At 42.7% G+C, this 12704-nt stretch overlaps 5 protein-coding genes across 7 annotated transcripts; 2 read left to right on the top strand and 3 right to left on the bottom strand.

Moving 5' to 3' along the window:
• Positions 1 to 107: 107 nt before the first annotated feature.
• nesd (nessun dorma) lies at positions 108 to 2246 on the bottom strand. Its single transcript, XM_002057789.4, has 4 exons — positions 2000 to 2246; positions 1053 to 1945; positions 376 to 995; positions 108 to 316 (listed from the first exon to the last, which is right to left on the bottom strand). Exons 1-4 carry the CDS (start codon positions 2142 to 2144, stop codon positions 160 to 162), a joined length of 1815 nt encoding a protein of 604 aa, XP_002057825.3. The 5' UTR covers positions 2145 to 2246; the 3' UTR covers positions 108 to 159.
• A 43-nt stretch (positions 2247 to 2289) lies between these two features.
• On the top strand, positions 2290 to 3027 carry Taf13 (TATA-box binding protein associated factor 13). The gene is made up of 3 exons (XM_002057790.4): positions 2290 to 2442; positions 2497 to 2833; positions 2895 to 3027. The coding sequence occupies exons 1-3, from the start codon at positions 2398 to 2400 to the stop codon at positions 2915 to 2917; spliced, it is 405 nt and encodes a 134-aa protein (XP_002057826.1). The 5' UTR covers positions 2290 to 2397; the 3' UTR covers positions 2918 to 3027.
• Positions 2961 to 4483, bottom strand: Pyroxd1 (pyridine nucleotide-disulfide oxidoreductase domain 1). Its single transcript, XM_002057791.4, has one exon. The coding sequence runs from the start codon at positions 4442 to 4444 to the stop codon at positions 3002 to 3004; it is 1443 nt and encodes a 480-aa protein (XP_002057827.1). The 5' UTR covers positions 4445 to 4483; the 3' UTR covers positions 2961 to 3001.
• Positions 4484 to 4769: 286 nt separating this feature from the next.
• Positions 4770 to 5573, bottom strand: mRpS18B (mitochondrial ribosomal protein S18B). The gene is made up of 2 exons (XM_002057792.4): positions 5219 to 5573; positions 4770 to 5160 (listed from the first exon to the last, which is right to left on the bottom strand). The coding sequence occupies exons 1-2, from the start codon at positions 5491 to 5493 to the stop codon at positions 4830 to 4832; spliced, it is 606 nt and encodes a 201-aa protein (XP_002057828.1). The 5' UTR covers positions 5494 to 5573; the 3' UTR covers positions 4770 to 4829.
• Positions 5574 to 5652: 79 nt separating this feature from the next.
• Kua (Plasmanylethanolamine desaturase Kua) lies at positions 5653 to 12587 on the top strand. 3 transcript variants are annotated; one of them, XM_015169860.3, is made up of 7 exons: positions 5679 to 5817; positions 6363 to 6507; positions 9755 to 9989; positions 10414 to 10625; positions 10688 to 10906; positions 11229 to 11398; positions 11456 to 12587. In XM_015169860.3, exons 3-7 carry the CDS (start codon positions 9758 to 9760, stop codon positions 11544 to 11546), a joined length of 924 nt encoding a protein of 307 aa, XP_015025346.1. In that variant the 5' UTR covers positions 5679 to 5817; positions 6363 to 6507; positions 9755 to 9757; the 3' UTR covers positions 11547 to 12587. The 3 variants fall into 3 exon arrangements, with proteins under 3 accessions (XP_002057829.1, XP_015025346.1, XP_015025343.1); XM_015169857.3 differs by lacking the exon at positions 5679 to 5817 and adding an exon at positions 5987 to 6133; XM_002057793.4 differs by lacking the exon at positions 6363 to 6507 and having other exon boundaries at positions 5653 to 5817.
• The last annotated feature ends 117 nt before the right edge of the window (positions 12588 to 12704 follow it).

The raw sequence follows: 12704 nt of genomic DNA, 5'->3' as shown, positions 1-12704 counted from the left end.
AAAATAATGAATTTAATTGGAAATGAAAGTAGTGTCGAATATGTCGCCCAGAACATTTAATACCTACTTTACCCATATTTATATATACTAAACGAAACAAGGGCTCGTTAAAATTGCATATTTTTATTTTTGTTGTACGATTTACATGACACACTAAAACTAATTAATATTCTCTTTATTTTCCCCATCCAGCTCCTCCAAAAGTAAATTCTGATGCGTGCGCTTGGCCAACAGCTGCTCAGATTCATTGAAAACGCGTACGTTACGCAGACAGTTATTAAACGAACAGTTGCCCAGCCAGTTGCTCTCGTTGTAGCTGAAATATAAAATTATGGATTAGCTACAAGTTTTGAATAATATTCGAGGATTATGCACCGTTGCAGCTCGCTGAAATGCTTCAGCGCCAAGGTCTTTTCACTGCCATTGGGCAGAGCTATGCCATCCGCCAATATGCCCAGCTTGCAGGTATGAAAATTGCAATTGTTGTCCAGCATTTTTAGCTTGGTCGTTTGATCCAGCAACTCCAAGCCCGTATTGCATTTCTGAATGCACACATTACTCAACTGGGCGCTAGTGTCGGCACGCATTGAAATGCCAATGGCAAAGTTCTCTAGCAGGCAATCCTTAAGCTCAAGTCTGGCTTGCGGCATGCACACAATGGCCTCCTGTGTGCTCGAGCGACCATCGCCTAGCAGGCGACAGCTGCGCAGCGTCAGCGTGCCGTAGCGCAAGAGAATACCGCGACGCACATGTCGGCAGTCCAACACCAGCTGCGACAGTGTGTAGTCGCCATCAACGACCAGCAAAGTGCTATCCTCATCACTTGAGCAAATCAACGGCAGCTTAGTTAGGTCTTGTTTGGGGGCTATCACGGACTCAGCTTCAATTAGACCTTTGATGCTGCCGTTGTCATTGAGATGTTCCAGAAACTTGATGGTGTGTTGCCCGGGTGATATAAGTATGTCATCGTTGGCCTGCGAGATGCTGAGCACGTCCTAGAATTAGCAAAACTTGAGTGCTATAAATGATAACCATATTAATAGGACACTCACCTGCAAGGTGTTGCCCAGCTGTACTTTTGTATGCGGCTTTACAAGCTTCTCAGCCAGCGTGAGCAGGGCAATCTGTGTCTGCAGCTCACCCGGCACTGTGACCAGGTGACACATGTTCGTATGCTCAACATGCTCTGTCAACTGATTCAGACGCCCTGGACTGCGCTGCAGCAGGTGTCGCTTTAATACATTGCTCTGCAGCTCGCTGTAGGCACGTCGCATTTCCGGGTTCTCGAGTATCTCGAACTCGCTGCGTATGATGGCTAGGCGCAAGTGCAGGCACATCAAGTCCGTAACTGGCAACATGGACTTGTTCAGGTTGTTTGCCTTTGGGCTGCCGCCTGTTTTGGGCTGTTTACGTGGTGGGTCTGTGGCATTGTCATTTAACTCCACGGCCTCATCATCGCTTTCGTCCTCGGCATCACTCATGTCTAGCTCGAGATACTCCAGGCGCTGTTGTATATAACGCGCCTCCATTAATAGTGTGCGCATATGGAGCGCAAGTGGTCGTGGCAAGCGGTTCTTGCGTAAGTCACAGGCGAGCTGTATGCGCGCCTGCAAATGCATCTGCACCCAATCGCGATCGTCATCGTAGTCCTTGTCCCAGGGCATCCAGACGTGCGCGTAGAAGAAACGCAATCTATCAATGCACTCGGCCGTGGTGTCCACATTCAATGCAGAGTTCTCCTGCTGCAATGTGGGCCACAGCTCGATTAGGGACACCTCATTGCTTTCCGGTAAATGCACATCCTGATCCTGAACCGCGGTCACCGTAAACACCGCCTTGAGCTCATCGAATATAACCTGTTCCACGTAGCCGAATACAATAGTTGGATAGCGCAGCTTTAAATCCTCGCAGATGACGCGTGGTATTTTCCACATAGCCTGCCAGCCTGCGTGTGTGTCTGTGTGTGAGTACTGTGCGCATGCGTGTGGGATTCACTTACCTGCTGGCTCAATTTTCAACTCGACATAGGCCTTCCATTCGGAGCGTACTTGCGAGGCAGGCATAGGTGCGTTATCCCATGATAGAACAGCTTCTGCTTCCTTTAGACGCTCAAGAAATGACTTTTCGTATGTATAAACGTCCATTTTTAAGGTGTTTGTTTGTTTTAGGCAACAGGCGTTTAAATTTGAATGCGCTTGTGTTGAAGCTGCGCCTGCCTCAGCTAGCACAGAGCTGCTTTCGCTTCTGCTATCGATAATAATATTGACAACAATTGTCTTGGCAGTGTCACAGCAATCACCTTCTGACAGTGTTCCATTAGCATACTTGCGGCATCGATACTTGCAGCTGTGTCGTGAACTATTTATTATACTTAGCGAATTATAAACAAAACACATAATGGCTGCAAATAATACGCCCGAAGAACATTTCGAAGGCGCCGATGTAAGTATTAAGTGTATATTTGCGTGCAATTATTAATTTGTGAACCCATTTCAGTTTGATGAAGATGCGGACGATGAGCAAATGGTTTCTACAAATGCGGGCCGTAAGCGTCTGTTTAGCAAGGAGCTGCGCTGTATGATGTTTGGCTTTGGTGACGATAAAAATCCCTATACGGAAACAGTTGATCTACTGGAGGATCTTGTCATTGAGTACATTGCAGAGACCACACATCGCGCCATGGAAATTGGACGCACTGGTCGTGTCCAAGTGGAGGACATCATATTTCTGGTGCGCAAAGATCAGCGCAAGTATGCCAGGGTCAAGGATTTGCTGACCATGAACGAGGAATTAAAGAAGGCGCGCAAGGCATTCGATGAGATTAAGTACGTGGGTACGTATCAAAATTATTTACCATAAGAGTTGCATGTAGTTAATGGATTATTTTTGTCTAGGCACCGAGGGAAAGCTCAAATGACACAAGAAGAAAAAGCGGAGCACAACCTAGAATTAAACATAACTTTAAGCATAACTAATACTTTATTTGTAAACATGTTGTACATTAATCAAAGTAGTCTTCAATGTCAATATCCGGATTAAGTATATCATCGCCATAAGGGGTCAGATCTGTGCCATTAAGTATGAGATTCTCGCACGTCTCGGCCAGATCTGTATCACCAATAAGTATGGCACCGCGCAATCGTCCATTCTGTAGGACAAACTTGATGTATTCCTTGTTGCGTGTGCACCGCACGAGCAGCTCATAATCACGCCCCAAATCCTGCCCATTGAAGCGTCCCAGCAGCACCACAGGAAAGCCAAACAGCTGGGTAACATGCCCGAAGAGCTCAAAACAAAAATCTTGATAAATAGTCTCGCCTTCGTGTGCGGCTGCCATGCTGCGTCCGGCCATGGCGCCCATTTGTCGGGCTTGCGTCCACAAGCGCATCTGGAACCAGTGCGGCGCCTTTGCCCAGGCAGCGGTGCACACATCACCGGCCGCATAAACGTCGCCCAGATTCGTACGCATCATTTCATCCACATTAATGCCACCATCCTCGGCAAGCTGGAGCTGCTGATCCGTATCGTAATCGTGACGCGGCTGCACACCCGTTGCTGACACAATAAAGTCACAGCTGAGCCGCTCCAGACTGCCATCGTCGTGCCTCAAGGTGATGCACAATGCGCCGCTATCCGGCAGCTGCTCTATCTGCTTTATTTGCGATTTGTAATAGACTTTGGGCAACTCTCGGCCAGCACTCGCTGCGCCGCTGCCGCTCAAGTCGTAGCTGCGATGCCAGTCGGGACCCAAGGCGGCGCCACGCTTATGTTCGCCCACTTCCTGCTGTTCGCCTTTGGGTAGCATTTCGCTATAGCGCATTCGTTTGATGGCAGTTGCAGGCGCCTGCGTTGGCTGAGCCGTCTCTTGCTTGGCCAGCTGGAAGAACTCGGCGGCGCCAGCATCCACAAATGTGGCGGATATGTGACCATCCTTAATCACCCAGTGCACCTTGACGTCGTGCAACTCGTGCGCCAGCTCGCTGGCAATGCCGCCATTGCCCAGTATGAGCACATCCTTGGCGCTGGCCAGCCGGCGCTGCAGCTCCAGCACCGAATCCGTGTCGCGTATGCCAATGATGCGTGCCCCCAGCTCTGTCTGGCCCGTGCTAAACAATTTGGCCGCACCACCTGTGCACAGGCAGAGATAACGATATTTGATGACCAGCCCCGCCTTGGTGCGCACCCAATGCTCGCTGCTGTTGATGTGCACCAGCTGATCCACTATGGTGCCAATGCCGGCACGCAAATCCTTAACATTCTGCTCCCGCACATCGAACTTGTGCAGATAACGCGCCACGGGCACGAGATTAGTCACGCTTTTGACAATGCTCGATTCGGTCAACAGCAATACGGATGCACTGGGGCAACAAATGACCAAGGCCTCCGCACAGGAGACGCCAGCAATGCCGCCGCCGACCACTAGAAAGGTGCAATCCTGAGACATTGCTGCGCACAAATAACAACATCAACTAATATCTGTGTGTTTTGTTTGGACTGCTCGACTATGAAGTACCCTGTAGCCAGCCACATTTTGGTTGGCTCTCAAATGGATCATAAATAACTTGGTCTTTTATTATTTACGGTATGTATTCAAATATCATATTGGTATCTAGAAACCAATTAGGAAGTCTCAAGCTTTTATAGTTTGCGATATTTCGAGATTCTTTTGCGTCACGTTACGTTTGCATTGAACCAATACACACTATTTGCAATGACTACAGGGTATAAGACAGCTGTTGGAACAGCTGACAACATAACCTCAATAAAAGTTTCTTTTTAGCATTTTAATCATAAAAATTTTAATCAGTTGAACTTTAAATGTTTGACTCTTATTTCTTCTGCTCTTCCTGCTTTCCATAGTACTCGCTGTAGTCGTACTCCCGGAAGGGCACATCGTAGGTGATCAGACCACAGTCGCGTGCCTGCTCCACGGCGACCGTTAGACGCAGATGACTCTTCTGGCACAGGCCCGTTTTGGAGTAGCTCAACACTTGGCCGCTGAACGGCGAAATGAACTGCTGCAAGAGCTCCGTGTTGCGGTAGTCCAGCACCAGATACTCATCACGGCATATGGGACACGGATTGCCGGTGCTAATTTTGCCCTGGCGTATGCAGGTTTTACGCGTCTTGCGCGGCGCATACATGCCCTTGTGGTTGCGACTAGTAAGTTAAAGGAAAGTTGGTTAAGCATTCATAATTAATATTTTTTGCTGCATACCGATATTGTGTCCATACAAATTCATCACCGTAGGTTGTTTTGTAGGCGGCGCTTTTCAAGTAACGTATGGAAGTCTCTACGGGTATTTTGTTTGTGCGATCCTTGGCATCTGGCGCTGCATTTGCTGCAGTTTCTTCACTGTTTTCTGCCGGCGCCTCATTTTCTGCAGCTGCTTCTGCTTTGCCACGCACCACGCTGGCCGTGTGTAGTGCTAGACGACTGTTGCGGGTTATTTGTGCTAAGCTGCCGTAAACGCCGCGTGCTAAAGGTAACATTTTTATTAATTAATTGAAGTTTAATTTTTTTTTAGCAGCTTTAGATGCGTGCGGCGACGTAACAACCAGCTGTTTATGTTTTAAACAACTCAAGACTGGTCACACCGAACTAGACCTGCCAATAAGCTCGCTGCTATGACAGCTAGCGTAATCGATGCGCAAATCGATAACAAGCACTGCGCTTAGTTTGGTTAATATATTTAACACTTATATATGTGCATTTGCTGTCAAAATGTAAAGTGTATATATATTTATATTTTTTGGCAAACATAAAAAACTTTCTCACCACCATTATTTGCGGCGGCAAAGGTGCAGCATTTAAGTGTGAGTATATGCCCACTCATCACAATATAACGGTAAAAGCTGACCGATCTCACACACACACACACACGCACACGCGCGCGCACACAGAGGGCATGAATGAAATGCTGCTTGCCGCTGGCATTCTGTTTAGTTGCTGTCGGTATTTACTGGTGCAAAGTGGCCTCTGCAGCTGCAGACAAGTTGCGGTCATCCTTGTTGTCGGTTTTCCGGGTCGCTTCGTGTGGGTGTGTGTCTTCACGCCTGTGACAACATAAAATCACGTGCATTAAGCCAGCTTTTATTTACTTTCTGCCCCTAGTAAGGAGCACTCACTGACGTATGTAGCTCTGCTGTAATTCATAGCGTGCGTCCTTGCGCATTGGTGTGTGTGTGTGTGTGTGTGTGTGTGCTATATTTGTGTGTGCGTGTTTTGTTGCTGCTCTGCATGCATAAAATGTATTTTCGACTCTAATATTAATCAATATTACTAGACGGTTCATTTAAATTTAATTGCTTTAAGTAAAACCCACACATGCCTGTGCTCTGCTCTGCTCTGCTCATTGCAGGTGCCTCTGCCACTAGCAGCAACAACAACAACAACAACAACTGAAACGACAATAAGAACAGCAAAACGTTGTGTTTGCCATTACTAGCCGCCCGCTGCCGACGACGCCAGCAACACAAACACACACACACGCACACACACAAAAGGTGAGTCAAATTCTCAATCGGCGAGCGTATCAGTGTGCATGCATGTATGTGTGCGAGTGTTTTGTTAGTGTTGTTTTCATTTTTATAAATAGTTAGGTGAGTGCAGAGTATGCAAAAGCAAAGCCATCAACAGTTCTTATCAATCGCAAAAAGCTAACTACAATAAAAACTATAAATACGACAAAGCGCTGACTTTGAAAATGAGAGGAGCGCGACCGAGGCGCCAGTCCAAGTGCTTGCCCCCAAAACATACAAAACTTTCGAGTGACTTTTCGCGCATTTCGTGTAATAAATTGTGCTTCCTTCGCTTGCCACAACACACGGCAAATCCCCGTAACGTTGTTCTAAATTAGTACCTGTTGGCTGTGCGGCCCCTTTATTATGCCTTACAGCAACAAACAAACCATAGAATGTGTCAGCCGCTGAACGGCTAAGCGAACACCCTGTGATTTAACAAAGAACTATTGTGAATGAGTATGTTGCTCTCGTGCCGTTATACGCTAAGTGTTGAGAATTGCTTGTCGAATTACATAGCTTTAAATCGATTTCGATCATGATGAATGTTATCGATAACTTTTTAGTTAGGAGCTGAATTTAGTTTGAACTTCGAGTGTTTGTTTATAAAGTTAAAAAGTTTTATTTATGGCGACATAAATGAATTCATAATGCTGTTAATCAATTCTTTGCTAATCTATGGCTTTGATAAGTGATATACCCTGTCAATAAATAACGACGAATATCCTAGAGAGCATGGGAGCTGACGCCGTCGCTAACATTTAGTTGCCGAACTGTTCATATTCATTTTTATTTTCGGCTCACCTTTTGGGCCTCCTGCGTTCCAGCGCACCGCCCTGCTGGAAATTTGAATCAACGTTTTTTTTTCTTTCGTATTTATTTGCACGTCAAATGGAAAAGGTTTGCCTCTTGTGGGGCGTTACAAGACATCCGATTATGAGTTTCGTTTTCATGACCTTTGTGGGGGCGGTGTTCACCTCTGGGTTGGACAACCATGCCCACGGCTGCCTGCCAGTTCCTTTTACATAGTATTTCTGGGCGCTTTATCAATAGCGGTTGCCAGTTTTAATTAATGCCTTTTCAATAAACCGGACCCGATTTCCGAATATGGCACTACCATTAGTGTAATTTGCTTGACATTTCCTGCTATAAGCACAATCATTAGCGCTATTTATTTACTCTTGATTTTCTACACACACATTGGAATAGAAATTGTTTTGTCAATAATGGACATAATGAACCTTGTTAAAGCTGAAATTTCGTCGGAATATTACCACAAAATATAATATTAAAGTAATTTGTATGCATATGGTATTAACTGAACTCCAGTGGGAAAGAGTTCAGCTAATGCATTAATAATAGTCAGCTCGTGTGGAAATCCTACAATTAATGGACTATGTACTAAGGGGATCACGCACGTTTCTACGCCACACAACAAACCTTTCTATGATTGTATTGCCTGCAAGTGAGGGGTATTCGATGACAATGTGAGTTCTGCTCGAACTGATATAGATAGCAGGCTAGCAGCTAGAACTAAAAGATAAATCGAGCCATTTATTATTAATATTAATTGACACTTTGTGTTACATCATACAATTACTATGAAAAAAATATTAAAAACTAGCTATAAAATTACTTATATAAACTTCCGCATTATATTATTCAAATGTATTAACGTATTTATACTTAATGCTTAAATATTCCTTTGTACTCATAAGAGTAGCTTGTAAAAAATAGATTAACTTTGGTTTTATTGAAAGATATTGTCCTGTTAAGAAATTTGTTTTGTTGAGGGATAAGGTTACTTATCTTACAAATTTTACGGATGTTAAAGTTACATTTTTGGTGTAGTTTAAGTTTTGCACAAGACAAGTATGTTAGGCAGCTAAGGTAGCTGAAACAATGAATATTTAAGGCTAAACTCCCCAATTTAGGCAAGGCCGTTTTATCGAGATAACGAGCTTTCTCTTATCACTTGTAATATTTCATATAAATAGCTTGCATATGGATAGGCTGTCTTTTTGGCGGAGAACCTGCTTCACAGGCGCTCTCAATTGAAGTAGTTTATTAAGTACCTCACTTAATGGCAGTTTGACTAGTTCTCAAGACTTAACAACATGCCACTTATATAAAAAAAAACTTGTAATTAAGAAAAAACATTATGAAATGGTTTGCTTTAAACACATTTGCACCTTCTAGGGTATTGCATGAGTGGCACCTTAAGCTGTTGATCCCAGATGCGAGTCGCTTCTTATGAGCCAATCAGAAAGCTCTTATGTACCAACACTTGCGCGCAATCACACGCACACGCACACACACACACACGCACGGTCAGCAGACACCTGTAGCAGTCAGCTTTTATATGGCGCATGTATCACACACATGTGCACACATATAGTTGACTCTGTCTAACTAATGGCAATTGCAGTCAATTTGAGTCGAGCTCAAAGCGCACCAAAAATTATAAGCTGCCTTTTCCTATTAAGAATATTTAATCTATGCTTATAAGTAATTATCTAATTTCCAATTATTTATAGTCGTATACATACATACACGACGCTGGCATTTCGTGTTGAAGCCCATTTGTCATTCAAATATGCCCAAAAAGGAAAAAATTCCACTGACCATAGAAATAAATAAGAAAGAAAATGGACTGACAAGCATAGTTTGCTATGCATATAACCCGTTAAATATGCCTACCTCAAAGTTAGCCTTCGCAACAATTTAAATACCAATTTGCCTAATTAAGGCCCCTTTAAACTGCCGCCTCCCAACAACTGACAACAACTCACTCGGCTCCCGCCCACGGGACTGAGAATAGGTTCCAAAATATTGCGTGACATACACTCGGAGCAGGATCAGGAGAGGGTGTGCGCTGTGCCCGAACAATGCAGGCCACGTAAATGACATCAACATGTGCAGAGGTCAATGGTTGGGTGTTCTGCTGAGTCTCTGACTCTGCTGGTCACCTTTGTGTTTGCACCTGTGTCGGACTTTTATAAATTCACGAGCTGCAGCAGCGGCGAATTTAAGAGTATTTAAATATATTTAACAGGTTGCGCTTTCCCAGCAAACTGTTAAATAATGCACGGAGCAGCTGACAGTTTCCCCAGGTCCTTGGAAGCGGCGCGATTTTGAAAGGCACGCTTTCAGTCAGGGCCAGTCGCTAGGAAGTAAATGTCCATATCGCTATTGCTCTAATTCCTTTTCTCTATATCCTTCTTACTTCTAGACGATGACGTCCAAAAGCGATAAGGAAATTCTCGCCAATTCCATGTACGAAGATGATCCCAATGGCAATTCAGCACCCACAGCATTGGATCAGGATCAGGAGGAGGGGAGGGCGGCGGCAAATGACGCGGCAGCAACGAGAACAACAACAACAATTCCAGCGACAGCAGCGACTTCTCCGCGTTGGGGGCCACAGAACAAAGGTGCACAGGAGCTGGCATCCCTCTATAGTCCAGGTGAGACAGTATAACAGTTTTATAACAAATTATCAGCAGTAGTTTTGTTCAGTCAGCTACATTTACATTGTTTTATAACAATTATATAACACTGCAAGTTAACATACGGCATATTGTGTATAACAGTTCAGAATATAACAGTTGTGTTAAATTAACTATGCAGCACTACAGTGGAATATTTTAGAAACAAAGAGACAACAGGCAGACAGCAGTAAAAAGTCAATTATTTCAATGAGCAACATTTATTGGATTATCGTAAAAATAGATAAGCTACAATCAATTTTAATCAGGTATACAATCAATTTATTGGCAGCTCGTCGCCACAGTCAAAATTAGCACAAAAGATAATCGAGTATATAGTACCTCGTTTATTTCCAAGTCGCATTTGCAGACAACTAATCTTCGAGTATAACACTTTATGCAGGTAAACGTGCACAGGAAATCATATGTGTTTACACCTGCATCGGCCTGATGATCATCAATTTAGCACTAATTGTGAAGCACTTGCGTTTGGAGCGAATCAGCGTGACCTTCATCTCCGCCTTGTGTGGCATCATAACGGCAGACTTTGCTTCCGGCCTGGTGCATTGGGCCGCGGATACCTGGGGCTCGGTGGACTTACCCATAATTGGAAAGGTATGAATTCGAATGCACCCGCGTCTTAACCCCAGACTGTTATATTTGGAATCGATCTCTAGAACTTTTTGCGGCCATTTCGCGAGCATCATTTGGATCCAACGTCGATAACACGTCACGATTTCATTGAGACGAATGGCGACAACTTCATGGTGGGCATACCCATACTTGGCTACTTGGCGCACTATTTTTATGTGAGGTCACCGTGTGAAATACAGCAGAATTTCGGCTGGATAGCCTATGTATTCCTATGCTCCATCTTTGTGGCTATGACAAATCAGGTGGGTGACAGCAAATGCTGCCGTCTGAATAGTACATTTATTTGTTTAATTCGAATATATTCCAATTCAGAAGCTGTTATCTAAGAAATGTAAAATTATATTCGGTCCTGTTTAACAGCTGTTAAAAAGCTATTGCATGTTAAGCTTAACAGGTGTTCGTATTTAACATTTATTTTACATTAATGTATGCTAATAACACTATGGTACTTGTAAGGTTAACAGAATTGTGATCATTAACAGAAATGTTTAACAATAAGCAGCACAATTCACATAGGTTTCAGCCGAAACTAATTTTGATAATAATCTATTTCTCTTTGTTTAGATACACAAATGGTCGCACACGTACTGGGGCCTGCCAAGGTGGGTGCTGTTGCTGCAGAGCTGTCACATTATTCTACCGCGCAAACATCATCGCATTCATCATGTGGCGCCGCATGAGACGTACTTTTGCATTACCACCGGCTGGCTAAATTGGCCACTGGAGCAGCTTAGGTTCGAGTAGCTGAAAATATTTGTCCAAATCATAAATAATTTACCTTTTTATTGTAGATTTTGGTCAACCTTCGAGTTTATTATTGAACGCTTTACGGGCCTAAAGCCGCGCGACGATGATTTGAAATGGGCTAAGAAACTCACATAGCTATGCTGTCCTGCGACTGTATATAGAACCTGGACCAAGCAGCGTTAGCAAAGCTTGCCAATTGTTAGAATGAACGAATATAACCAAAGAGAGCAACAAAAGGCACTCGCAACAACAATTATTTGTATTTTCCACATCGAAAAATATAAGCTTTTATAATTTATATTAAAGTGTGTGACCACTGAAATAGAAAGAAAGAAAATTACCTAGTTATTAGTTTAAAAAGTTTGTTACCAATAATTCAGTTAAGTAAAATTTGTTTGCGAATGGTTGTTTATGTATTTGTTTATAGACTTGCACACGCATTGATCTCTGTACTCATTAAATATTACAATTATATACTGCGAGTGAGCCTTATCTACATATAGACAATATGATGTTATATGTACAATTAGCACAGGCACAAGCTTGTTTAAACTGTTTACGAAACTTTTTTAAAAACTTTACAAAGACACAAATAGCTTAAATATGGCAACGATTTTGATACCAAATCCTAACAAAAAAAAAAAACAGTACATCATTTTTAATACATTTCAACAGCTTTAAAGCCCAAAGGTATAAATTTATTTATATAAATTAAGATATATACATTATAAATTAGGCGCTGTATGCAATCAAAAAAGTGACTTACAAATTTTGCCTTACAAACAAATCATTAATATATGTGTATATGTAATTATATTAACAAAACCAAAAGACAGTGAACTATTTTTAAAGAAGCTAAGCAACGTTTTTAGTGCGCACATTTTTGAAAGTTTAGTATTAAATCCTAAAAAGAACAAAACAAACAAAAAAATGACAAATGGAGCAATTCTGTTATTAAATTATATAAACCAAAAGCCAGGCTAGATATATGTATTATAAGCCTAAGCAGCTAAATTTGTACTTTTTGTAAACCAAAAAAATACTTTTTAGATATACTTATATATATCATTTGACGCGCCTAGCAATGTCCTGGAGTGCTGAAACATGTTTTGCATAACAAACTAATTCTAAGTGAGCAATATTAATTGTGATTAAAATCGACAGGAACTAAGCTGATTGAAAGAGCAGTTTTAATTGTTAAGTGCTATTATAATTACTTTATGTTTACAAGCAGAATACAAATTAGCAAAATTTGTCATGTATGCAATGCGTTGTGACAACGAGAAAAACATC

The sequence above is a fragment of the Drosophila virilis genome, chromosome 4 (assembly GCF_030788295.1).
Source record: "Drosophila virilis strain 15010-1051.87 chromosome 4, Dvir_AGI_RSII-ME, whole genome shotgun sequence".
NCBI lineage: Eukaryota > Metazoa > Arthropoda > Insecta > Diptera > Drosophilidae > Drosophila > Drosophila virilis.
Note: the sequence above shows the minus strand (reverse complement) of the source record. Positions and strands in the feature narration are given on the sequence as shown.

Excerpts from the sequence above, each read along its gene's own strand:
- mRpS18B (XM_002057792.4), bottom strand. The coding sequence starts at position 5,493 with ATGTTACCTTTAGCACGCGGCGTTTACGGCAGCTTAGCACAAATAACC. Across the intron at positions 5,161-5,218 it reads TTTGTATGGACACAATATCG|TCGCAACCACAAGGGCATGT; the intron begins GTATGCAGCAAA and ends TTAACTTACTAG.
- Taf13 (XM_002057790.4), top strand. The coding sequence starts at position 2,398 with ATGGCTGCAAATAATACGCCCGAAGAACATTTCGAAGGCGCCGAT. Across the intron at positions 2,443-2,496 it reads AACATTTCGAAGGCGCCGAT|TTTGATGAAGATGCGGACGA; the intron begins GTAAGTATTAAG and ends AACCCATTTCAG. Across the intron at positions 2,834-2,894 it reads CGATGAGATTAAGTACGTGG|GCACCGAGGGAAAGCTCAAA; the intron begins GTACGTATCAAA and ends ATTTTTGTCTAG.
- Pyroxd1 (XM_002057791.4), bottom strand. The coding sequence starts at position 4,444 with ATGTCTCAGGATTGCACCTTTCTAGTGGTCGGCGGCGGCATTGCTGGC.
- Kua (XM_002057793.4), top strand. The coding sequence starts at position 9,758 with ATGACGTCCAAAAGCGATAAGGAAATTCTCGCCAATTCCATGTACGAA. Across the intron at positions 10,907-11,228 it reads TTGTGGCTATGACAAATCAG|ATACACAAATGGTCGCACAC; the intron begins GTGGGTGACAGC and ends CTCTTTGTTTAG. Across the intron at positions 11,399-11,455 it reads TGGCCACTGGAGCAGCTTAG|ATTTTGGTCAACCTTCGAGT; the intron begins GTTCGAGTAGCT and ends TTTTTATTGTAG.
- nesd (XM_002057789.4), bottom strand. The coding sequence starts at position 2,144 with ATGGACGTTTATACATACGAAAAGTCATTTCTTGAGCGTCTAAAGGAA. Across the intron at positions 996-1,052 it reads AGCTGGGCAACACCTTGCAG|GACGTGCTCAGCATCTCGCA; the intron begins GTGAGTGTCCTA and ends TGCTAATTCTAG. Across the intron at positions 317-375 it reads CATTTCAGCGAGCTGCAACG|CTACAACGAGAGCAACTGGC; the intron begins GTGCATAATCCT and ends TTTATATTTCAG.